Here is a 25,554-nt window from a genome sequence, read left to right on the forward strand (position 1 = left end):
AAGGCCTACAGCCAGAGGCAGGGAGGACTTAGGTAGTGGGGGCAGCGTGGAGGCAGGGGCTCCAGCACAGCAAAGCAAACAGTGCACGCTCCAAACACGGAAGAAACCACAACTGTGGCTTCTGCATTGGAACAAATTCTTCTTCCTGTTAGAAGCTATCATCTGTTTAATATAAATGAGATATTTAATGAAGTTCCAAATTGTAGACTTATCTCGCCCAGTTTGATAAGCACTGGGGAGATTTAATGCATTGAAGGGTCAACACAATTACAACTGGAGGCACGTCAAACTGCAGGAGAATAATAAACGTGCAGTGCTGGTGAATTAGATTCAATAAGGTTTAAATTGTGAAATGAGGATTTGTTTTATTAGTTTTTTTTTTAATTGCAGATTACAACCGACAGCTTTACCGAAAAGAAAATTAAATACTTAAGGCCTCGGATATAAAGAAAATAAAAGAACATTTTTAGACATGATGCCATAATTCCAAGGGACTCTGGGGAGGTAAAAACAAAAATAAACGTGCAAATACCTGATATCTTTAAAAATAGATATGCATGAGTATTTTCAATGAGCACATATATTAAAGAGACTCGCTATACAAGTTTCAACATGCAAAACCTGCATCCTACACAATAATTTATTTTATCATAAGACAGACAACACATCCTTGAGTTTGCTTAACAAATACATTTAACTGAACTACATAACTGCAATTTTTTAGATGATAAACTCTTTATAAAGCACCTTTATGAGAAACCCCTAAATATCCCGAGAGGCTATTTTAGAATTTTATAAAGTCAAACAAAAATTCCATTTAAAGACTAGAACACGCAGGCTTTCCAGAGAAAAACAATAAGATGCCTGTTCATTAGGAAAGTCATACTTGAGCACTTTCCTGGGAAAGCATCTGCACCTCCCCACCTCCCTAACTGTGTCTAATTTGCATCTCAAAAGACAGATTTAAATGAAGACATCAATGGCCTCCTACATAAATATTTAACAGAAGATACAATGCCTTTTAATTTCCTAAAAAAAATGATTGGAGTACAGAGTTTTGTTTTAAACCTTTTGATGATTCTTTTTGTTGCTGAGTTTAAGAAAGAAGAGTGTATCACATCGGAGTGTGGGATTGGCCACTCCAAGTAAGGTGGTCCTAGAAAAGTGGGTGGCCTCCCTGCAGGATGGTCTGCTCCCAGGCAGATCATATATTTTCCTTATATGAAAACCTTATCAAATTAAGCTTAAGTCGAAGAGGACACCAAAATAAAAGGACTGCAATTTTCACTTTCAATTTTTTCTTTGTCTTTTCAGCTGCAAAAAAATGTTCTTCCATGCAACAGAATTTGGTCCCAAGTAGGAGCAGAAGTTTGGGACCCCATCAACTCCAGTGCTAGGAAAATAGGAACGCCTTTTCACCCATTAAAGATAATTCAGCCCTAGGCTGCAACAAGATAACCTATACTGGAGATCTTTTCCCAAAGGAATGTGCAAGTGCACATCATGGGCCAAGAAATATCCTATATTCTTTGACCAGTCCATTTATTTCATTTTTCAGTTGCTATCCTCACAAAGTAAGAAGCTAAGTGAATAACAAAGATTCATGCCAATCAATATTTATCAGAATTTCATTTACGAAGGCATAAACATTGGGAATTACTCCATACCTAAAAACAATGGAAATACAGCATTCTCTTAAAAAGATATTCAAATGATCACATGTGGCTTTTTTAATCAGAAAATAATAAGTGCTATTTAATAACAAAAAGCTGGATATTGCCCAATGAATATGCTTTATATTATACTCTTGGCCTACTCTTCGTGGGAAAAGGTGAAAGATTGGTTTCTTTTTAAAAACAAATACAATATCTGTAGGGCTTTGTAAAATCTCATGTTGTTATAAGTGTGCATTAGCAGGTCAAATCATGTCTTTCCCATAAAGAGAATGTATCCCACCATCTTAATTATAAACAGTGAAAAGCTGGCACAGATACTGCCCTAATCCTCTTCAGCAAGCCTAAAACTGGGTCCAAGTTAGTAATTGGCATGATCTCATTATCTGATCAGAGAAGGCAATGGCAAGCCACTCCAGTACTCTTGCCTAGAAAATCCCATGGACAGAGCAGCCTGGTGGGCTGCAGTCCATGGGGTCGCTACGAGTCAGACATGACTGAGCGACTTCACTTTCACTTTTCACTTTCACACATTGGAGAAGGAAATGGCAACCCACTCCAGTGTTCTTGCCTGGAGAGTCCCAGGGACGGGGGAGCCTGGTGGGCTGCCGTCTATGGGGTCACACAGAGTCGGACACGACTGAAGTGACTTAGCAGCAGCAGCAGCAGCATTATCTGATATTTCAGTCTTTATAAGCTTATTCTATTTTATCCCCAATTCCTGGCACAGAGCAAGCACTGGGTGAATAATTGGATGAATAAATTCATTTCTGAGTGAATGACTCAGAGTTTCCTTAAAATGGTTTAGAGATATCACACATATAGACCATGTGGAAGCAGGCCCTTAAAGCTGAGGACACAGCACCACACAGTAAGTAAAAGAAAGTTGATAGAGATTAAAAATCACACACTGTAGAAAAGTGCTGCTGCTGCTGCTAAGTCACTTCAGTCGTGTCCGACTCTGTGTGACCCCATAGACGGAAGCCCACCAGGATCCCCCGTCCCTGGGATTCTCCAGGCAAGAACACTAGGGTGGGTTGCCATTTCCTTCTCCAATGTGTGAAAGTGAAAGTGAAGTCGCTCAGTCGTGTCTGACCCTTAGCGACCCCACGGACTGCAGACTACCAGGCTACTCCATCCATGGGATTTTCTAGGCAAGAGTACTGGAGTGGCTTGCCATAGTGCTAGTTTAGTCAAAAAGTTCGTTCAGGTTTTCCATGCCACCTAAAGGAAAAACCCAAATGAACTTCTTGGCCAATTCAATACTAATATCCAAAGGACAAGTTAACACAAAACAGTGGATAAAAAGATGGCGTTTAACTTTGGAAAAGAGTGACCAGAGTTTCAGGGTGCAGTTCCGGGTTCTGTTTTTACAAAGAACCAATGCTAATGACCTTCACGTCTCCATGTGGTCAAAAGAAAGGACCAGAGTGTAAAGTAAGCCTGGCTGTGGCAGACACACAAGAGATGGCCTACCTGACTCAGGGTTCCTGTCCACACTTCCCAACACAGCCAGAGTATCAACTACCCGAACAATGCACACGCCCTCAGACCCTCTTGTGCGCCTAAGAGGGATGGACGCCTTGCTGCTCAATTTCTTAAATTACTTGCCAGCATTAAGCATATCATTTGACCTCCCTGTGTTTATTTCTTCACACATAAAGAGAATCGTGAGTGATACCTTAGGCTCCTTTCTATTCTAATATAGCTTTCTAATTCTAAGAGGATTAAACTGAGAGAGAGTATTCATTTTAAAGTAGTCCTTGGTCAGTTCAGTGAGTTTTGACAAATTGATAAATCCATATAACATACACCTCTCTTTGGATAAAGGGCATTCCCATTACCTTATTAAATTCCTCCCTATTACTTCCCACTCAATCCCAACTGGCTCAAAAGCAACCAATGATATTTTCACCCCAGTTTTCCCAGTTCTAGATTTTCATATAAATTATTTAATAATAACAATAATAATATAATATTAGTAACAGTATAAAAAATTAATAATCCCAATTGATATCAGCTTATTCATTGCTATAAAAATGCCTACTGGGATGATTAACAAGCGCTTATTAAATCTATAGGCCAATTTGAGAGAACTGATACTTCAATGATACTGAATCTGCTAATCATGTATCACTGCACTAATTTCGATCTAACTTAATTCTTCAGCAATGTTTTATAGAATTATAAGTACGGAGACTACCTGCATTGTTCAAGTCATCCCAAAGTATTTTACAGTTTTTGATATATAGAACAGGATCAGCTTGCTTTGTGGGAAGACGGGCTTTACTGCAGTCTAAATAAAATGGGTTGAGGGGGGAAATCCTTCAGGGAACTGCAGCACAGAGCCCTGCCAGGTGACTGGGCAACTGCAGGGGATGGAGAAGAGTCGGGGGGAAGAGACTCCAGAAGAGGAGATGACAGAGACAAGAAAGGCATCTGAGAGGTCAGAGTCACCCCAGATCCCCAGCTTCTACAATTGAAGAAACAGTGGAGCTATTTCTTCAGGGAAGGACAAAGGTAGATGAAGAACTCGAGGAGGAACTCAAGGAGGAAAAAGTATAGGTGCCTCAGAGACACACCAATAGATGTCTCCACTGAAGAGGGGGGTCTGGAACTAGAATAGGGCCCTGAGATGGTAACATGATCATACGATTCATCACAACGAACACAGTACTCAAACACCAGGGAACAAAGGTCTCCCAGGGAGCATGTGCAGAAGACACAGCCTAGGAAATGCCCTGAAGAATACTAGCAATAAAGGAATAGATGGAAGAGAGAAACCTTAGAGGAGACAGAAGGGCCAGACTGAAGTAGGAGAAAAAACGGAGAGAATTGACAGGAAAGGATTCAAGAACGAGGCAGCGTTGACAGACTCCTGAGAAGTCAAGAGGAAGAGACTGAGAAACATCTTCTAGAAAATGTCTTGAATGTGCTGTATGGAAACAAAGAACAGAGAGGGAAAGATGCACCTAGTGCAAAGAGTTACCAATATTTTTTTTTTTTTTTTAATTTTTGGCCATACCACATAGAATGTGGGATCTTAGTTCCCTGACCAGGGATCAAACCTGCACCACCTGCTTTGGAAACCCTGAATCTTAATCACAGGACTCCCAGAGAATTCCGCAGAGTTGCTGATTTTTAAAGAAAACATATTGAGGTAACATACAGAACTTCCCACATATAAGAGAGGGCAAGGAAAGATGTGACAAAGCACAAAAGATGAGCTTTTTGCAAATTTTCATCTTCTCTAGCTTGAAATTAAGTATGCAAACCCTTGATTTAAAGATGAGTCAGTGAAATAAAGTTCTGCGATACTGTCCAAGGCCGGACTACACAGCTGACGGATAGACACAGAAGGAGCGAACTTAGCACATTATTCTGGCTTGAGGTTCATGCATGACAAGACATGCTCTGGTTACATCAATATTTACGGTAACATAATTTACACATACCCTCTCAGTAATTCAGGGAGATGTTTCTTCAAAGGTAATATATAAGTACAACAGCAGCAAAATCATGTCTTAAGACTTATGGGAAGCTGAAATGAGCTCTTCTGTCTTCATATAATTCTTTAGTTAAATCCTGTCAGTACAAAAGGCTTTTCACTGGTATTACAAAGAGAGCACAGCACTCGTGATAAGATATTTTTTTATCTAATTGCTTTATAAGCTTACTCTATCCTAAGAAATAGTAATAACCAGCAATGTATGAAAGTGATACTGTAAAGAATATTGAATATTAAAGTCTATTACTGCCTACTGCTGCTGTTCCCTTACTCAAATCATTTTCATTCACATAAATTCATATGCAGAAGTGAATGAGACACAAAGATATTGCGGTGGGATTTCAATTCCATGCCATCTTATAGGGCGACAGGGGATCAAATCAGTGCCTTTATCAAAACATTTTCAGGCTAGTAGAGGTTTGTTTGGGGAGCAAGAGGGAATCCCCTGAACCAGATGAAAGCATATCTAGATTCAGAATGCTGACCCTGGGTCTGTTTTTTACAGTCTAAGTGCCCATATAATATTTCAATGCTTTTCTCTGAAGGAAAACTTTGAGAAGATGATAATGATAACATATATTGTCCAGGAGAACATCCAGGGATGGAACCCCTATCTGTTCTTTTTGGTTTTTTATTTGCACTGGGTCTTAGTTGCGGCATGTGGGATCTAGTCCCCTGACCCGGAATCGAACCCAGACCCCCTACACTGGGAGATTGGAGTCTCAGTCACTGGACCACCAGGGAAGTCCCCCAATGTTTTATTCACTGCTATACCCCCAGGATCTAACACATTTTCTCAATGAGCATCTGTCTAATGAATACAGTCTTAGGGAAAATGAAATTCTTCCATTTTTGAAAAAGACCTAATAAAGAACAATGTGTCTTGTGAACTAACTATGGAGATAGCTCTTTACAGGACTTACGTTTATAACATCAGTGAATGACTTGGAAACCAATAAAAATCATCATTCAAGAAAATCAATCCAGTAGCCTAGTCTGAGGGACTAGCATTTATATTTATCATAAGAAAGTAAATGTTTTGCTTTTCACAGTTTTCCACTATGAGGTTCCTAGTTAAGGTGACACTCTTCTCTTGCGGTTATGGAAATTAATTTGTTAATTAACATGAAGTCATTCTTCATTTGGAAAATAAAAATGTAAAAGTAAGTATATGGTCAATAATTTTTCAAAAATCGGTCACCTCTCCATTGACTACCCCCTGAGCTCAAAGGTATGTTGCAAAATCCAGTTGTATTAACGGATTGGATGAGCCATCATCATGACCTGAAAAGCTTTCTTTATATATTAAACACAGATTTTAAAATTAAGAAAAACACCTAAGCAGGTTAAGTAAACTTTCCAGTTTGTGCGATTTGCTAAACATTTTCTCTTAGTTGATTTAAAAGTGTGAGAAGTTGAACATCAATAAAGAGAAAAACAACAAACAAGACTTTCAGCAAGCAGGTCCCACCTCTTTCCTATAGATGGCACATACTTTATGTCTTAAAAAAAATTTTTTTTCAGGCTCTAATATTCATTAACAAATCTATTTAAAAAATCTATATTTAATTCCCTTCAAATTTTCAAATACTCTGCTATTGAAACATAAGTGGTATGTTTCCACTTGGTATGTTTTTGCTATTTGGGTAAACAAAAGCTCACATCCTTTGGGAAAGAAAACCTTCCCACTCACATCTGGTTAGACGCAGCACAGGTGCAGAACCCACCATGGTTTCACGCAGCAGATATCACTGAAAAGCAGGTTCTCCAGAGGAAAATGCCTAGCCCTACAGTAAAGGACAAAACAGGCCAGGCGTGGGAAGGGAGACTTCCACTTCTGACCAAGTCACAAGAGAAACAGACTCTCCCCCTGAGGGACTTTGCAAGGGACACCCAGTCTAGATAAGCAAGGGAACAAGCAATCCTTGCTTCGAATTTTTCCCCTCCTGGTTCCACACTGATGAACAGAAGAGAAACTGGACTCTGAGCAGGAATGTGTGGCTCTGTTTTCAAGGTGTGAACCGAGCTAAACAAAGGTGCCTTCCAGATCCCAGCAAAGACTGTTGAGGTGGCAATAGAAATATTACTGCATGCATAGGAATATTTTGATCACAGAATTAAGAAAATAAATCACAATCTAATGACAATGAAATAAACTCTAGTCACCAGAGATAATTGAGAATCTTTTGAGGTAAAGCCAGGGACCTGTAATTCTTCGTCCAATGTTAGGAGAGAACTTGGGACTACGGCCATTTCAGATGCCTTCTGTCTTTCTCATTCTTTACCTCAGTGCATTTGCTTATTCTCCTCGCCACAATGAGCTGGATCATTCCTCGCTTGTTCCCTTCGGTGGACATGGACCTCCGGAGGGTTTCCATGGCATCCTGGTTTGTCTTGCCCAACAGGGATTCTCCATTCACTGCTATCAGTTGATCATTCACCCGAAGCCTCCCATCCTGGGAAGGAAGCAGGTGAAAATAATTGCCATTAAACAGTCTGTGATAAAAGAAGCTGCTTTCCCCTTCATTAAAAAAATAAAATGAAAACAAAGCAAAAAAGCAAAAAATAAAAAAGGGAGGGGCTTTAATACTAATGGATTATGCCCAATTGAACACTAGCATAATGTGTAAACAGTCCTCGCAGCCTGTGTCTACTTCAATCATTTATACATTTGTAAATCAAGTCATTATCATAATCTGTTTACCAAAATAGCATACTAATTCAAAGGACACAAAGTGATTACTTTCCTGCTTCCACAGACATCCAGAGAGGTTATTTACAACCCAAGACGTGCAAAAGCTCCAGGCTATTAGACAATTGCAGAGAAGAGTAGCACCCCCTCAACAGACAGCCAGGACATTTTCTCTTCTCTGGGAAACAGAAGTGACTCACGAGGACTCACAAGAGGGGAGGGGAGAGAAGCGGGAGGGATTAACCTTTCCTGTCAGGCAGGTCTGTGCCAGAACCTGAGCTAAGGCTCTGCAAAGATAATGTTCATTTCACTAGCATGAACATGGGCTGTGAACTTGGAGATCAAAAATGAGGAGCTGAAGATAAGACTTGCATCCCCAAACGAAACATCACTGAGATTTCACCAGTTGTTTGATCCTGTTTGGGGTATGAGGCAAAAAGCCAGAAAACATTTAAGTGTTACAGGGGATCAGAATATGCCATCCCAAAACATACCACTTTGGCATAGGGACTATTCTCAGCGGAAGGCAAGTGAGAAATGTCAGACACAGAAAGGGAGCTCTGTCCTCCCTGCCTCTGGCTGAACCCAGGGTAGAAGGTCCTCCTTGTGAAGGTGCCAGTTCTCTTCTCTCTAACCTGGAAGTGGAGAACGACCCTCACACCAGAGACAGAGACTGACTGAGACGAGTCCTCAGAAACAAACCTTATAAAAGGAGACTTTTCTTCCGTGGGTTCCCTTCAGAGGTTTACCATCCCACAACTGACTGCCCCTGGAAGCCCAAACCGTCTTTCTTGGTCTAATCCCTACTCTACAACTTATCACCATTTGCTAAAATGGTATACACGCTTCTAAATCTAACTGCTTCCTTAGGTTTTCACTTCTTCCTGGGGAGCCCCCATACACATAAAATTGGAAATTTTACCATCAGTAAAATGTGTAAACTTTTTCTATTAATCTGTTTTTTGTCAGTTTACTTCACAGGCCACAGAAATGAACATACATAGGGAAGAGGAACGATTTCACCCCAACCACTTAAATGTTTCCAAGGAATAGGACTATAAATTAAACATTTTTGTGAGTGAGCACAAGCTTGATAAGACTGACACTGGCTTACTTTCGATGCTGCTCCTCCATTAATAATGGATTTGACGAAGATTCCCAAATCTGCGTGGTTCTCTTTGGACCGGTTACCTTTGACACTGACGCCAAGACCAGCAGATCCTGAATCATTCAGCGGAACTTCAAACGTCAGAAATTCCCGGGTGCCGTCAGGTGTGAGAACAGTATCCTCATCTTCTGCTTTCTAACACGAAACAAAATTGCACAGTTATATGCCAATGTTTCTGTTATTTTGAAGGACTGCTAATGAGCAGTTCTTTAATCATAACAGGCACAGTATTTCCACGGAAGTTCCACAACAGGATCCATGATAACAGCGCATACTGCACCCCCTCCAGATGATTCCTGAAGCCAGCTCCTAATATTTTTATGTGACACTTGTTTTAATATTGAAACAAACCTAAACCAGATTCTGAGAAATATAGGAGAAAAAATGTAGCAGAAGGACTAAAGACATGTAGACCCTTAGAGTTTAGGTTTGTTTTTCTTTTTTGTGGGGGGTTTTCATCTGTTTATATATTCGAAACCACAGGAGAAAAACAGAAACAGCAGGAAATCAAAATAAATAAATAAAACTCATTTGTCCCTATGTTTTTCACTAGGAATTTTCAATGTTATTAATAGCTTAATGTTCATTAAGGGTGTATCATTTTACTCTCAAACAACAACAAATCCTGATAATACAAAGTCAGCAGGAAAAGGGGTTCATTTTCAGAGAGTTGCTAGAGAGTGTTACCCTTCAACATTTGTGAGACAAAGTAGAGATAAACAACTTTAGAGAATTTTTTTTTCCCACAGTACTGTATGATACATACTGCAGCTGGTGGATATTATTCAAGCAATATCATTTAATTAAAGAGTTGTATATGCTGACCTTGATTTTGTAATAGTAGACATCAAGTGCATAAGAAGACTGCTGCAGACCCCAACACATTTGAGATGCATGAACTTTTGCCCCTCTCCTCCCCAAAAGCAAGGAGCAAGTGAATGCTTCAGGTATAACCTGATGAAAGGCAGTGTGATGACATATAAGTATTTGGACACCGGAAGAGGACGTCTTCTGCCCTCTGTAATCCTTGGTAGTGTTCCCTACTCTACACTGGCCATCTAGACATGTGGCACAAGTTCTTTGAATCACAACTAAATGCCTCATCTAACCTTACAAATTTTCCTCCTTCTCTTTTCATACTTTTGGAATATTTCTCCTGCATCCACCTCGTCATTCAGACTGAGATTATTAAAATACACTTGAAGAATGGTTAAACATCTAATGGTACTTAATGAGGCTGGACTATAAGGCATGCTTTGAAGATACACTTTTAAGAACTATTCAATTACACATGTGTAAGCCTACTGCAGAGCAATGGAACTATGGATAGACTTCAGCTTTTTTCTTTGCATCTCAACAAATTTTTAAAAATTTTCTAATAATTATCAATATTAACATAATAATATAATTTTTAAAAGGCATTTGGAAAGTTAACATGCAATCTGAGATATCTCAATCAGATGAAATAATTTTTGGAAGTACAGAGTTTATCAGTAAGAGTCTTTTCTTAGATTATCATAATATAGGAGGTAACTTTATCCAAATCCACAATAATGTGATTTCTTTTGTTGTTTCTAACTTACTAATATTCAATGCTAACACTCTCTGTGCCATCTGAAAAGATAGCCTCAAAGTTATAAGGACAAGGTACGTTTTTTAAAAATAAAACTCTAATATGTTAAAAATTGGAAAATTATATAATAAAGAATATGTTTAAAAGAACTTGAAAAGATACAGAGGGATAGTATGTTAACTATACAAAGTACCAAAGTCAAAATAAATCCTATACCTGTGCATTATAAAAGCCTTCTTACATTTAAAATATTCCCAGAGAATAATTACAGCTCAAATAAAAATCAATGGATTGGGGAAAAATAAACATTAAATACTCTATTAAAATAATGACATCATATTTACTATGCAAAAGTATCTTTATATATTTGTTTTGCTCTATAAATTTTATTTTCATCCATATGGTTCAAAACAATTGGAGAGCATAAATAAAAACCTTGCATGAATGAACATAGCCTATCTCAATATAAAATGTTTCTGATGTGCGAAATACAAAATAATATCAGAACACAATACAGCCCTTCTACTTTAAATTCAGAGGAAACTGAAAGATAAAATTCACTTTGTGAATCAGAACCAGTACTTATATTCCTGGGAAAATTGCATTTGAAAAGACACAGAACCGAAAGACAGTCCCTTACAAAGGCACTTTTAACTCTGATCATTCAATACATTTATTTGCCTCAAATCTAGAAGATTGTCATTTACTGACTTGTAGCTTCAGTTTGACTTTTTAATGTTTACTTATATTGACATTTCCATAATGTTCTACTAAGACTTAAAATTTTCATTTTTCTTCTACTCGAAAAATCAAGATAAGGAACTGACTGAATACGTGAATAGAAATTTTAATCAAGTTCAAATCACTTCCTGACATGTTGCCTGCTCCGAACCCGTTTTAAAGGAGACTGTATTCTCCATGGAAAAGTTTCATTTCTTATGAAAACTGCAGGATGGGAGTAATACTCTTTTTCAGCTTTCTTATTGAGTCTTAAGTCATTATTGTCATTAAAAACATTTAAGTGAGAGATTCTACTTTTCATTTGATACTGTATTATTAATCCATTTCACTCTTGACATAAGATTGAAACTAACGCCAGCTTTTAGAACTTAATTCTCCGGCAACAAAATGTTTTTTAAAAATTTGCTCTTCAAAAACTATTTCAAAGTCTACTTTATAGAGAAGTTTTTCAGAAATCTTACTAGCATGGGGATCTCTTCATTCTGATACAAGGAGAAGCTAATTTTCTATCATCTTCAATTGTTAATCCATCCAGATTCTGAACTGTATCAACTGTTTCTTGAGCCAAGTTTTTTCCTAAAGAAACACAATAAATATTTTGTTTCCCTTTAATTTGCTCCTTAAGTCATTTGGACATGAATGTCACTCAAATACACATCATGTCCCTCATATGCACACATGTGATTTTTTTCTATCAATACAATCTGGCATGTTTTCCCTTAGCCATTACTCCATAGGCATTTTTGCCTTCTAATGCCCAGAAAAAAAGAGCATTTTTGCTAAGCATATTAGAAACAGAAAACTTAATGCATAGGCAGTATGAAGGCTATTTATTTTCCCACTAATCCTCAGAATGGCAGAAAGGATGCACACATATGTGCAGCGAGATAGAAAAATAGCCACAAGTGATCTGCACTAAAGCCTAGTTTTCCTTTCTGCCCCAAACAGTCCCAATAGCTGAGGGGACACAGCCGGCCTACAGGCCACTCTGAGCCTGCAGTGAATCTGCAAACTTGGTAGCAAGGAAGTAGAAGTTGATTATATTATGTGGCCAAAACATGATCATTGGGCAGGGATTAGCGCTAGGATGGGGAAGACAGGTAGGACTAAAAATTTTATGATAGATCTACAAAATAAGTACGGCATCATATTCTCATGCCTAACTTGAGTTTTCATACAAGTTAAAGACAGAATACACTAACTCAACATCTAGAGTTTAAATAATATGCAAGCAGACAAATAATAATAGCCATTTACAATTTTAATCAAGAGCAGGACTTTTTTAAGTAAGAGTTGAAACTGTGTTTATATTTTTTGCATAAAGGAATATCCCTACAGTTTAAGCTATAGATTTTATTTTATCCCATATGCAAAATGACTGTTTATGCATGATATTTGTGCTGATATTTCAAGGTTAATTACTCTTATTAGCAAAGTTAAAATGTCACATCTGGTTTTAAGTGCTCTTTGCTGATTCAAACAGTAGATCTAAAATAAATAACATTAAAAACATTTTTTAACGTTTTGCTTGATGCTACAAATACTGAGGAGGGGAAAAAAAAAAAAAAGGTTTTGTTCTGTTGTTAATCTGTAATGTGAAGCCAGAAAAATCATTTCTCAAAGAAACCACACAAACCCAAATTCAGGGACATTCTCAAAGTAATTTGCTCTTCAAAATGAAAACCAAAGATAAACTGAAGAAACACTCTGGATTAAGAACGACTAAAGAGACATGACATGGAGAAGGCAGTGGCACCCCACTCCAGTACTCTTGCCTGGAAAATCCCATGGATGGAGGAGCCTGGTAGGCTGCAGTCCATGGGGTCGCTAAGAGTTGGACACAACTGAGCGACTTCACTTTCCCTTTTCCCTTTCATGCATTGGAGAAGGAAATGGCAACCCACTCCAGTGTTCTAGCCTGGAGAACCCCAGGGACGGGGGAGCCTGGTGGGCTTCTGTCTATGGGGTCGCACAGAGTCGGACACAACTGAAGCGACTTAGCAGCAGCAGCAAAGAGACATGACAACTAGATGCCAGGCGTGATTGTACAGTGGAAACTGGACTAGAATTCGATGCATATGTATTCATTCCTTTGTTCACGTCTGCACACCATGAAGGACACTAACTGAGACAACAGGTAATACAACACTGTTAAGTCAGTGTTGACTTCATGACTTTGATGACTGTATGGATGTGAGAGTTGGACTGTGAAGAAAGCTGATCGCCAAAGAATTGATGCTTTTGAACTGTGGTGTTGGAGAAGACTCTTGAGAGTCCCTTGTACCTCAAGGAGATCCAACCAGTCCATTCTAAGGGAGATCGATCCTGGGTGTTCATTGGAAGGACTGATGCTAAAGCTGAAACTGCAATACTCTGGCCACCTCATGCAACGAGTTGACTCACTGGAAAAGACTCTGATGCTGGGAAGGGTTGGGGGAGGGAGGAGAAGGGGACGACTGAGAATGAGATGGCTGGATGGCATCACCGACTCTGTGGACATGGGTTTGAGTGAACTTCGGGAGTTGGTGATGGACAGGGAGGCCTGGAGTGCTGAGATTCATGGGGTCGCGGAGAGTCGGACACGACTGAGTGACTGAACTGAACTGAACTGAACCTGGTTACACGCGGAAAGGTCATTCTTTAGGATACACACACTGAAAGGTTTACAGATGAAGGGGAATTATGCCTACAATTTATCTCAATTCTGAAAAAAATTATATACTGGAAAGGAAAGATAGAGATATTAGAGGGAGGGAGAGGGAAGAATGGAAGAAAATTACATATCAAATGTGGTTAAATATTAACAAAAAGACAAATATACTGGAGCTCCTCAGGCTTCTCAAAACTTTTCTGAAAGAATGATGTTTTAGAATAAAAATTACACATAGTAATTAATCCAGAGTAGTATCGCTATATCTAAAACAGTCCTTATTTTTAAAACAAACATTACTACCAATATAATCTTTAAAATGACGTGAGTTCAATAGCAAAAAAAAAAAATAGAATAAATTTTAAAGATAATTTTTATCACTCTACCATTAAAGGAAGACAATAAAAAATAACTAAGATATATTTCCCAAGGAAAAATACACCAAACATTAGGAAACCTTTAACTTACTTTAGTGAAAGTAGGGAATTTCAAATGAATCCCCTAAAAATGGATACAGATTCATTATACAAAGTCATTACTATTTTTGTAAGATCATGGAAATATCATTCTATCCCAATCTTGGAGTAAGATTGTTTTAAAGTAAGTTTGAATCATTTGAATTGAAAAGTATTTCACTGAATCAAAACTTTAAGCTTGAGTACTTAAAGCACTAGAAATAGCACATATTTTATCAAATTCTTTGTGATAATAGCAACATTTGATGGTCAAAGCCAAACTATTATGATTAGTTTAATATATGATTAGGTTAACATATGATTAATGTGTGATAGTAGAAATCTTCAACAAAAACTCAAATTAGAGAATTTTGTATTCTTCCATCAGTGTTAGCCAGGAGAGCCCATGTTTGATGATCAGAAATGTTTGGTAATCAGTTTATCCCAAAGAATTTATACAAGGCTTTGAATGAAGAAGTACCAACCCATAATTCAACCCCCCATTAGGCTCTCTATGTGCTTTGTCTTACTTTGGGCTATTTTTTCCCCAGCTTTCTTGAGATATGTTTGACATATAACACTGTGTAAGTTTAGGATGTACAAAGTATTCATTTGGTACATTTATATATTGCAAAACAGTCAACACCACAGTTTAGCTAACACACCTCCATCACCTCACAAAACTACATTTTTTGTGGTGAGAACATTTAAGATCTACTGTCTTAGCAATTTTTGAGTATACAACACAGTATTATTAGCTATAATCACCATGCTCTACATTAGACCTCCAGAATTCACTCATCCTATAACTAGTAGAAGTTTATACTCTTTGACCAGTATATCCTTTCCCTCACTCTCCTGATCCTCCAGTCCACCATTCTTACCTGTGTCAGTGTGCAGGTATTTCATCTCCTTGGTTAAATTTATTCCTAAGTATTTTTTTTTTGGGGGGGGGAATCCTATTATAAATGGGATCATTTTCTTACTTTACAGTGGGGTCAACATGGTAGGCTCTACTTGATCTACCACAACCATTACATTCATAAGCCTATGGCCAGACTTACTGATTAGCTCATTAATTTTCCAGATCAAGATTATAACCTATCAGTTAGCTTATCCTCAAATTTCCTCAGTGTATCCTTGCAGCTTCTACAGGGAGATCCCCCTGGCTCTGCAAGGGATCCCAAGTGGAGATTCTATGCACGTTAAATTTTTGACCTTTAAGCATGTTTCATATCTTAACCATATGCTCTAGCATCATCTCTAAAAACTATTATTTTCTAAAGCCCTACTTATGTCCAGTAACTCTGAATTTGTTTTACATACAATGATATTCTTACATGGATCTTAGGAAGAGTTCTTGGGGGCTTTCCTAAGCAGTTTTGCACTGTCCTTTAAAGCCCAAGGAAGAAATTGGCACTTTGGTAAGTTAAGGCCTGATAGCCTGTAGGTAAATTCACTACTTTGTTGTGATGCTTAATTTTGTGTCCACTTGGAAGGTGTTTTGGGATAAGACTAACATTTAAATTTGTGAATCTGAATAATACAGATTACCCTCCATATCATCCAATCAGTTAAAGAAGAACAGAAAGACAGGCCTGCCTGAGCAAGGGGAATTCTCAAGCAGACTGTTTTTGGACTTCATCTGCACTGTGGACTCTCCTAGGTCTCTGTCTGCTGGCCCACACTGCAGACTTAGACTTCCCAGCCTTCATAATCACATAAACCAATTCCTTATAACGAGTCTCTCTATAACTATCTATATAGCCCATTGGTCCTAATTCTCTGGAGAACCCTGGCTAATACACACATATATTATCTTGTCCAACCTGGACGAGCACAAAAATAAACTGTCAAGTGAATAAACTTTCCAAAGGCAAGGAGTTTGTTCAAGTCATGGAATAAGTGACCTTGAGCCTATGCTAAATAATTCGGCTTTTCATCCAATTTTGAATGGATAACCTAAAACTCAGTAGGGTTTCTAGCTACCCACTCTGGTTAATTAAAACAAAATTTAGAAGATGTACAAGAAACCCAAGTCTCAGATATTTAAAAGGTCTATCAGCCATTGGTTCAGCTTGGCTCATCTACCTAAATGACCTTTTTTACAATTTCTAAGACTTAATCAGTTCTGGGAGTCATTGCGATCAACTAATTGGGCTTTAGGGTATTCCATTCTCAAGGAGCTTACAAATCACCTCTGAAAGTTTAACAAATATAATGTCAGAGAACTTCACTACATGAATGAATTTAAGACTAACCACAAAAAGGTAGAGAGAGACCCTGAAAGCCAATTTTTAAACTGTAATTTTAACATAAAACCTCTAACAGCCCAAACTGGTTTTGCCTATCAAAAGTAGAAAGAGACCCAGGTGTAAGACAACCAAAGAAAGAAAAATAAACAGAAAAGAAAACATTTAGACCAAAAAAAAAAAACCACTTTACCTTTTTTACCTAGCTTGGAAAACCCTTACCAGAAACAATTTCCATTTGCAATCTCAAATCAGATTCACATATGCACATACCATCTCTTTTGTTCAGGTGCCTGAATTGGCATTTGCTCTGGCATGTTATCATGACCACAAAGGGTTTGGGGTGAGGCACAGAACAGAAGGAACCTGGACATTCACAATGGAATACCACCTTTAAAGCCAAAGCTGCTTCTTCCCAGTGATGATCGAAAACTTCAGAGCTAATCCTTAATTTCCTCACCAGGACTGATTACATGTTTCAAAGGAACACACTTATCTTATGGCATCATTCTCCATCTCAAATCATCTTAGGCATTAACAGATACAGTTCACTTGTGAGGCCATTCACTTTCCCAAAAAGTTCTATGATATTAAGGTTCCAAACACCAAACAGTGGTTCTTCACCCAAGGAACACACTGCAAAATACTTCCCGCTTTTAGTATCTATCTTGCAACTCTTTCATGGTGCAGTTATTGCTATGCAAGTTTTTTAATACATATAAACAAACCCATCAGTCTGCTCTCTTAGGACATTTTGACTTTGTCATGCCAGGACAACCATTCACTAGCCAAATTTAACGGAGAAATTTTTCACATATTTCCTCAATACTTTTTGGTATGTTTTTAGATTTAATTTCATAATCAATTGAGATTTATTTTTTATGGTGAATAAAAAGGAATCTAACTTTTTAAAGTCAAGGGCCAATTGTTCTAAATACTAAATAAACCACTCTTTACCACTATTTTCAAATGCCTCCCTTAACAAACATGCGCATACATGCAAACACTGGGACCATTTCCATCACCAGTGTGTTTAAATTATCTACTTGTCTGTTCCTACAACAACATCATGCTATTTCAATGCTTAGCTTTATAGTACATTTTGCTAGCATTGTTGTTTGTTAAAATAGGAAATAAAAAAGACATTCTTAAGCCTCACTTGATTCTTTAGAATAAATCTGCCTGATTTTCCCTCAACCTACCCCACACACAGCCACACACACACACCCCATTGTGATTTTGATTAATTATCACAGACCTATTGATTTAATGGATAAAAAATGGAGGCTATGAATTTTCTACAACCTATACTTATAAACGTGTAATATTCTCCAGGCTGTTTCCTGACTTTTCTCTGAGGTCTGATTATTCATCCATTTTTTGTATCGATGGAATATTTGAAATGATATTTTGCTTGTTTATTAGTTCAAAGCTGTCTGGCTATGAATGTGTCAAAGAAAATTAAATTATGTTATATAATATTTTGTGAAGAAAGCTGATCGCCAAAGAATTGATGCTTTTGAACTGTGGTGCCGGAGAAGACTCTTGAGAGTCCCTTGGACTGCAAGGAGATCCAACCAGTCCATTCTAAAGGAGATCGATCCTGGATATTCACTGGAAGGACTGATGCTAAAGCTGAAACTCCAATACTTTGGCCACCTCATGAGAAGAGTGGACTCACTGGAAAAGACTCTGATGCTGGGAAGGATTGGGGGCGGGAGGAGAAGGGGACGACAGAGAATGAGATGGCTGGATGGCATCACCGATTTGATGGACATGAGTTTGAGTGAACTCTGGGAGTTGGTGATGGACAGGGAGGCCTGGCGTGCTGTGATTCATGGGGTTGCAAAGAGTCAGTCACGTCTGAGCGACTGAACTGAACTGATACTATATTTTAATAGTGTTAATTATGTCACTCAGATTCATCATATTCTTACATTATTTGTCTAACATGCCAAATTTGGAAAAATACGTACTAGCATCACCCACTGTAGATATGGTTTTGCAAATTTTCATTTTCTTCACAGGGGTTTGAGAATGACATGTTTTTGTGCTGTGATGTTTAATGTATAAAATATCCTGTTAGATTTTCTACTGGATGATGTCATGTGTCAATATAAAATACCCTTTCTTTTGTTCCCCACATACACAAAAAGATAAGCTTAGAAACTAATAGGGCAATTCTTTCTCTTTCACTGTGTTAGTACTGCCAGCTTATTCTTTTATTTTCAGCCTATATTAAGATTTGTCTTCTAAACACCTATTTTTGCATTTTAATCAAAGCTGTGAAAACTTCTGTTAGAATTTTTCCCATATAAAATGTCATAATAACTGATAACAAATTTAAAAAATTCTTAAATATGTTATTATGACAATATGTTTAGTCTAACTGCTGACATATTTTAGTTTTCCTATTTATGACACATTTTTATGCCTTATAATCCTCCCTATTTTTTTTCACTTGAGTTTTCTTTTTTCTCTTTTTCATTTTTGTAGCCAATTATAGCACTTCACAACTCATAAAATGCTTTACATATAAATATGTATATATGTGTCATATATATATGTATGTGTGCATCTTTTATGTGTGTGAGTGTGTGTGGGTGTGTGTATATGAAATTACGAAGCTCACCAATTTGAGTCCCTCTTATTATGCAGGTGAACAAGAGAGTCTTTAACGTCTGATTTTTAGCCCTGTCTGATCAAAAATAATCATGAAATATTCTTTATTTGGGGTAGTAGCAATAAGTCACTTAAAGCAAGATCAGTTTAGGATTTAATAAATCTATGTAGGATCTATTATGAGCCAGGAAAAGAGAGGACAAGTAACTTCATAATTAATTACTAAGAAGTTAGTTCAATTTATCTTTCCAACATCTCTGCATCCTGCAAAAGACAAAGCTCTTACCGTTTCTTTTGGAATCTGCATCTGGCTTGGCTCTGCATTCTAGAAGAATTGAAGAAAAACATAAATACAGACTGACCAAAGCCATCTTCAATACACAGGGAGACAAAGCTTTACTTTCAAGGAAAAATTATTTTTTCTTAAAATCAACAAAATATATAGAAGGTGATCAAATTATGGTTGATATATCACTCTGTCTTGCAAAGTTTCATTGATATGGTTATGTTATCTTGTGTGTGTGTGTGTGCTGTGGGGGTGGTTCTTTAAAAATTTTTCTCTAGATGTAAATTTTTAGTTGCTCACTTGGAGTACATCATGAATTTATTACTGGGAGGAAAACAAATCCCACAAAACTGCTTCTCTATTCCTGGCACTGTTTCTAATTTTGTTTTCTAATTTTCCTAACTAAGTCTAAATTATAAAGTATATTGTAATTTGATAGCTAGGCCAGATAATAGCAGTCTGAACCACAGTCTGAACCACAAGCATTATACTTTATAATATTACACAGGTTATAAATGTGATATGGTTTTCATGTACTATAGAGTTGCTTTAATTAATATAGTTATATGCTGACTTACTAAAAAGGTACCTATTGATAAATCTTGCTTTAGAAATAGAATTTAAATACAAACACCCCAAAGAAAGGAAAAGCGTTCTGTTAACTGGATTGAAAGATCATTTTAACCACCACCCCCCACCTTTAAGTTTTCAGAATTTTCTTTTTTTAAATCTTGTATAGCAGCTGCAATGTGAATAATAAACTGACGGCCTACTGGCTCACTCCTTAATGAAAAGCTCACAAGCAATAAATTAAATAACCAAGAAAGAAAAAAAAAAAAAAAAAAGGCAGCAGAAGGGGAAAACAGAAGCCTGGAAGATCAAACTTGGGCCAGGAGAACCTGATTAACCTTAAGCTGGTCTATGCTGGCAGGAACTCAGGAAAGGCTGTAAGAGCAGCAGTTAAGCTTTGGCAACCTAATAATGCCAACTATCACCCAGGCTCAGATACACTGAAGAAGGACTAAAGCTTCATTGCATAGAAAGTTCAGTCATTTTTTTTTTTAATGCTCATTTACAATTTAATAGAGACAACTCCAGATTTAGGATCAGGTGGCATTTTAAGCACAAAATTGGATAACAGTGGGGGGAAATGGAAAACTGAATTTAAATTGAGAAATAATGCATTAAACATTTTTAAACAGAAATAAAGAAGTTTTTGTCATTTCTTAAAATCTATTTAAAACACAAGTGTTCAGTTTTCAGCCCTATCACAATCTGAAATTTCCATGAAATCCCAGTAAATTGTCAATGTGTGTGTCACCAAGGGATGAGATATTTCCATAACTAAAATGTATTTGTTTTATAATAAAAGGGAATTTTTACTAACCATGACACATCTATATTTGAAGGATTAGCCTAAGAGAATTAGGGTAATCAGAAGAATTTTGAAACTGCATCCCTAAAACCTGCCCACCCTAGTATATATGGATTAATTATTGTTTAGATAAAGCTAAAAGCTATTTGAAAGACAGGTCAAATGCCCTAAAATGACCCAACTAGAAAATCTTTTGAAATATATCAAATACCACTTGTTTTTGAAGTAAATTGATTTTCCTACTACATCAAAACAAAAAAATTAAAGTGATTACTTATATTACCAAGAACCATGTCAATTTAATATACATATTTCACTCACACCAATACTGCAAAAATACCAGTATCTAATATTTAGATAAAAGTGAAATAAATAGTTTGCAAACAAACCCCTTTTCTTTTATGTCACTTCAAATAATGTCTATATTAGGAATTAATGTCCCCAGGGCTTCTTGCATCTCAGGTCTTTTTACTTTCAGTAAGACTATTTAATTAAGGCCCTCTTTCTCATACAACAGTAAGCAAGCATCTTTATTTGGCTTAGCTACATGTACCATGAAAACTTGAAATATGAAAATTTGTCATATGTAGTGGAGAATATGGCAAGCTTTCAACAACAGCCTATGAAGTGACAGTTATGGAATAATCCACATCTCCGTATTCAATCAGTTCATCTAAAAGTGTTCAGTAATAAACATTTGCTGTCCTAGAAAATATTCCTGCAATTTGATTTTCAAATATTTCTGCATGCAACATTTTGGATATTTATTTCCAAAACGGAGGAAATGTGAGTAAAGAATGCTTATGTTATGTTAAGGCTGAAAGATATATAAAATATAGAAATGGCTTAGGAAATGTTTTAATAAACATTGGCTAGCAGGTAGCTAGCCCAGATCCCTGACTCATGTGTGTCGGAAACCATTCATCTGCTCTTAAGTTACACACCAGTTCCCTTGGGTGGAAGGCATCTTCTTGGCGAAAGACCAGAAGGCTCACAGTCCCTTCCATCTTGGTGCTTCTCAACAAGGAAACAACTTCCTCCTGGGATTTGCCTGCTAGATCGACTCCATTAACCTAAAACAAACAAAAAGTTTTCAGCGACGATACCACACAAACAGATTAACAGGAGACGAGACACATTCTAGAACTGACCATGTCTGCCATGGAACAAGACTCACTGCATGGTATATTCTGCCCTGATCTGGTAACCACCAGGCTGCTGTGGCAAATAATGAAAGGCATACCAGTTATCTTGAAGCAAGGCAGGAAACAGTCAATCTTTCAGATCTCATCTATAAATCAAAAGCATAGCCACTAGAACATTAACAAGTAACCAGAGATACAAATATATCTACAATGCTACATTGGCACAAAACTTCCTATTTTTGAACTGAGATTCTGTGATGCCCTTATTCATCATAGACTTTCTTATACCAAAATTAAAAAGTGCCACCCTTACAGGGGTAGTAAAACACACTAAAAATATTTTGGTAAAAGCATCTTAGCTTTCATTGAAATGTTACTGAAAATTATGACAATAACTTTTTATCACTAAACAGTAAACACAGAAGAAGAATCTCTAAAAAATAATATTTTTGGAGGGCAAGCAGTATTTCATCTCAAGATTTTTCAATGTTATAAGAGAACTCTACCAGGAGATAGATTTTAAACAACCACATCCTGGGGAATCGCATCATTGTTGTAGAAAGTATAATAGCATTATCAGCAACAGGACATAGCTAACAGAAATGAGAATGCAAATTTCTTTTAAAAAGTATCCAATAATACTCTCTTCAGACAGAAATAACATTGAGTTAAGGCAATTAAGTGTATCACTTAAATAGTAACATCAAAACTTTCCTGTAGTTACAATAGGTTTTGGAACCTTTCCGTAGTAGCAGGTTTAAAGAAAGCAAACAATTTTCCAGATCGTTTTTAAAAATTAATCACATGATACTTGTTTGATTGATGTACAGGCTTGAAAAGATCCAGATACTCAGAAAACATTTTGCCCACGAAACTGCTGGTATCCTGTAGATATAACTACAGATACTAGGAAAGTTAGGTTAAAATATGCTTGATAGCTAGAGAAAAGAAAGCCTAATTCTGAAGAGGTACAGGTCGCAGGCCCTTCTATCCCTCAAAAGGTAGAGCAAAAGCCTCTGTAATGTGTCACAAGTAAAGCGATTACACAATAAAAGGGAGACACAAAAATAAAGTGATAACCTTCAGTGAGGAAGAAGGTGAGGGAACATGCAGGGAGAGGCGGGGAAGACGGGGACAGGGAGAAAGACTGTTTTTTTTTTAGTTAGGAGCAAAAAATTACTAGGCTAAAGTCCCAGATGAGACACTTCCTAAATGAAACAAGCTACAACTACAAATGGGAACCAATACCCACCCTCACTCATTGCCTGAGAACAAGAGGCTCTTTCAGCAAACAATACCAGAAACACAATTTGTACTCAAACCTTGCTTTTCATTGGGCTTCTGTTTGTACCCCTTTAAAATGTGGTGTCATACTAACAGACAAAGAGGAAAGAGGAAGATTGAAGGAATCTAGGCCTAAAATGTATATGCGGGAAAAAATCTGGAAGCTATCCCTTGGTTTCATTACTTTTCAAAAAATCTTTAGGAGGAGAGCTAGAGCTGGAGAGATTCAAGCTACATATGAGACTACAAGTTAAGAAAAAAGGATAACGTCATAAACATTTACCTTAACAGTAGCATATTTTTTAAGTATAGTTGATTTACAATGTTGTATAATTTCTGATGTACAGCAAAGTGAGTTACTTATAAACATATATACATTCTTTTTTAAAATGACCTTTTCCAACTCCATGCTCCCCATGCAGAAGGCACAGGTTCAATCCCTGGTTGGGGAACTAAGATCCTACATGTGCACAGTGCAGCCAAAAAAAAATACTCTTTTCCAAAGACGGCATATATGGATACGCACAGTCGATTCACTTTGATATACCGTAGATATTAACATAACACTGTTTAGGAACTATACTCCAATGAAAATTTTTTTAAATAATAAAATAAAATACTCTTTTCCATTATAGTTTCTCATAAGATACTGAATATAGTTCTCTGTGTTGTACAGTAGGACCTTTTTGTTTACCTCTTCCATATATTTAACATTAGTTTTTGAATGATTGTTAATAATTACAAAACACAGTACTTACCACTGAAAACACAGACTGTTTTCTAAGGAAAACACTAAGAAAAATCACTAATAAGGTGCCCTCTTTCTCATATTTTCACCTTAATTTCTACATGCACAAAACTCATGCAAACAGAAATTAGCCATCCTATGTATGTCAAAGAGAGCCTCAAAGACCAATGAACCGAAACCCATGAGGTACAGAAAGGAAACTTTGAAAAACTATCTTTTTTTTTTCCCGTGACATTTGATTTTTATGTCTCAATTCATTCTCCACGCTGACATTTCCAAATTTCCTTGTTCTTCTCATCAAGACACACTGTTTTCATTTACTTCATTTGTCTCTGCTCTGATTCCAGAGGAGATAACATTTCTATACTGCCAGACATAAATTTAAAGTCATCCAGAAATATAACCTAACAGACACTGTACTTACATAATGACAAATGTTATGTTATCTCATAAACCAAATGTCCAAGTAACTAAAAATTTATGAGTGAACTAAATGAAAGACATTTCTCATCAAATAACAAGGAAAATGTAAAACTGAAGCGGAAATACATTGTTTTAGGATGCTACTACTTCTAAAATATATAATTGAATTTCAAATTTTATGAAAATGTTAGGAAAACCTTGACCCTTAAAAAGAGAGCTTTTCAAGAATTATGGAACTTGGGATGCAGAGAAGCCACTCACCTCTATGAGTCTATCACCAGCCTTCAGTCGGCCATCTTGGATGGCAGCACCCCTTGGGAGGATGTTTTTCACATAAATTGGTGCTGAGCCACCTATTGTTACATCCCTGGAAGTGATGCTGAATCCCAAACCTTCTGTACCTGAATTATAACAGGCAAAAAAAAAAAGTGAGATTTCACAGGTAAATATACATAAAGGATTTGGTGTTATTCTCTACTTCATCATGACAATTTGTAATTTTCACACAGATATCCATGTCTTTTAATACTTTAAAATTTTTAATAGATTTTCAAAATAGACTAAATTGTAGCAGGTTTAAATGGTACATATATGAAGATTCATTAGTCTAAGAAGAAATGGGAACATACTCAGACAGGTGAAAATAATATACAAATATACCTGGTGAATGTTTTTAAATCTTTGATTATGAAAATAAACAATTTCTCGACACACACACACACACACACAAAACAAACCCTTCTGTTAAAATTCATAGTATCTCAAATATCAAGTGTTATTGTGCAATAACGGTATTCAGATTTGAAGGGTAGGCAGTAAAGTAAAGGAAGAGAACAAGTCCAGGGAGATGGAAAAGAAACAGTGAAATGTTTCTAGATGTGGACCTCCCCAAACTGACAGGATAAACCATATTATCTTTGCCTCATTCTTTGCTGCTGCTGCTGCTGCTGCTAAGTCAC

At 36.9% G+C, this 25,554-nt stretch overlaps 1 protein-coding gene across 11 annotated transcripts in view; it reads right to left on the reverse strand.

The window, feature by feature from the left end:
• Positions 1-25,554, reverse strand: part of PARD3 (par-3 family cell polarity regulator) — a 601,533-nt gene that overhangs the window by 224,599 nt on the left and 351,380 nt on the right. For 7 of the 11 annotated variants that reach the window (XM_055427996.2, XM_055427987.2, XM_055427969.2 and 4 more), the window contains exons 10-14: positions 24,857-24,996; positions 21,940-22,068; positions 19,621-19,659; positions 8,988-9,176; positions 7,467-7,637 (exon numbers count right to left, since the gene is read on the reverse strand). In XM_055427996.2, the coding sequence (XP_055283971.1) occupies positions 7,467-7,637; positions 8,988-9,176; positions 19,621-19,659; positions 21,940-22,068; positions 24,857-24,996 (668 nt within the window). The remainder of the gene's footprint in view (positions 1-7,466; positions 7,638-8,987; positions 9,177-19,620; positions 19,660-21,939; positions 22,069-24,856; positions 24,997-25,554) is intronic. The other 4 variants (XM_055428032.2, XM_055428014.2, XM_055428024.2 and 1 more) reach the window with 1 other exon arrangement.

Source organism: Moschus berezovskii, chromosome 15 (assembly GCF_049115385.1).
Source record: "Moschus berezovskii isolate FMDL1 chromosome 15, NW_MosBer_1.0, whole genome shotgun sequence".
Classification (NCBI taxonomy): Eukaryota; Metazoa; Chordata; class Mammalia; order Artiodactyla; family Moschidae; genus Moschus; species Moschus berezovskii.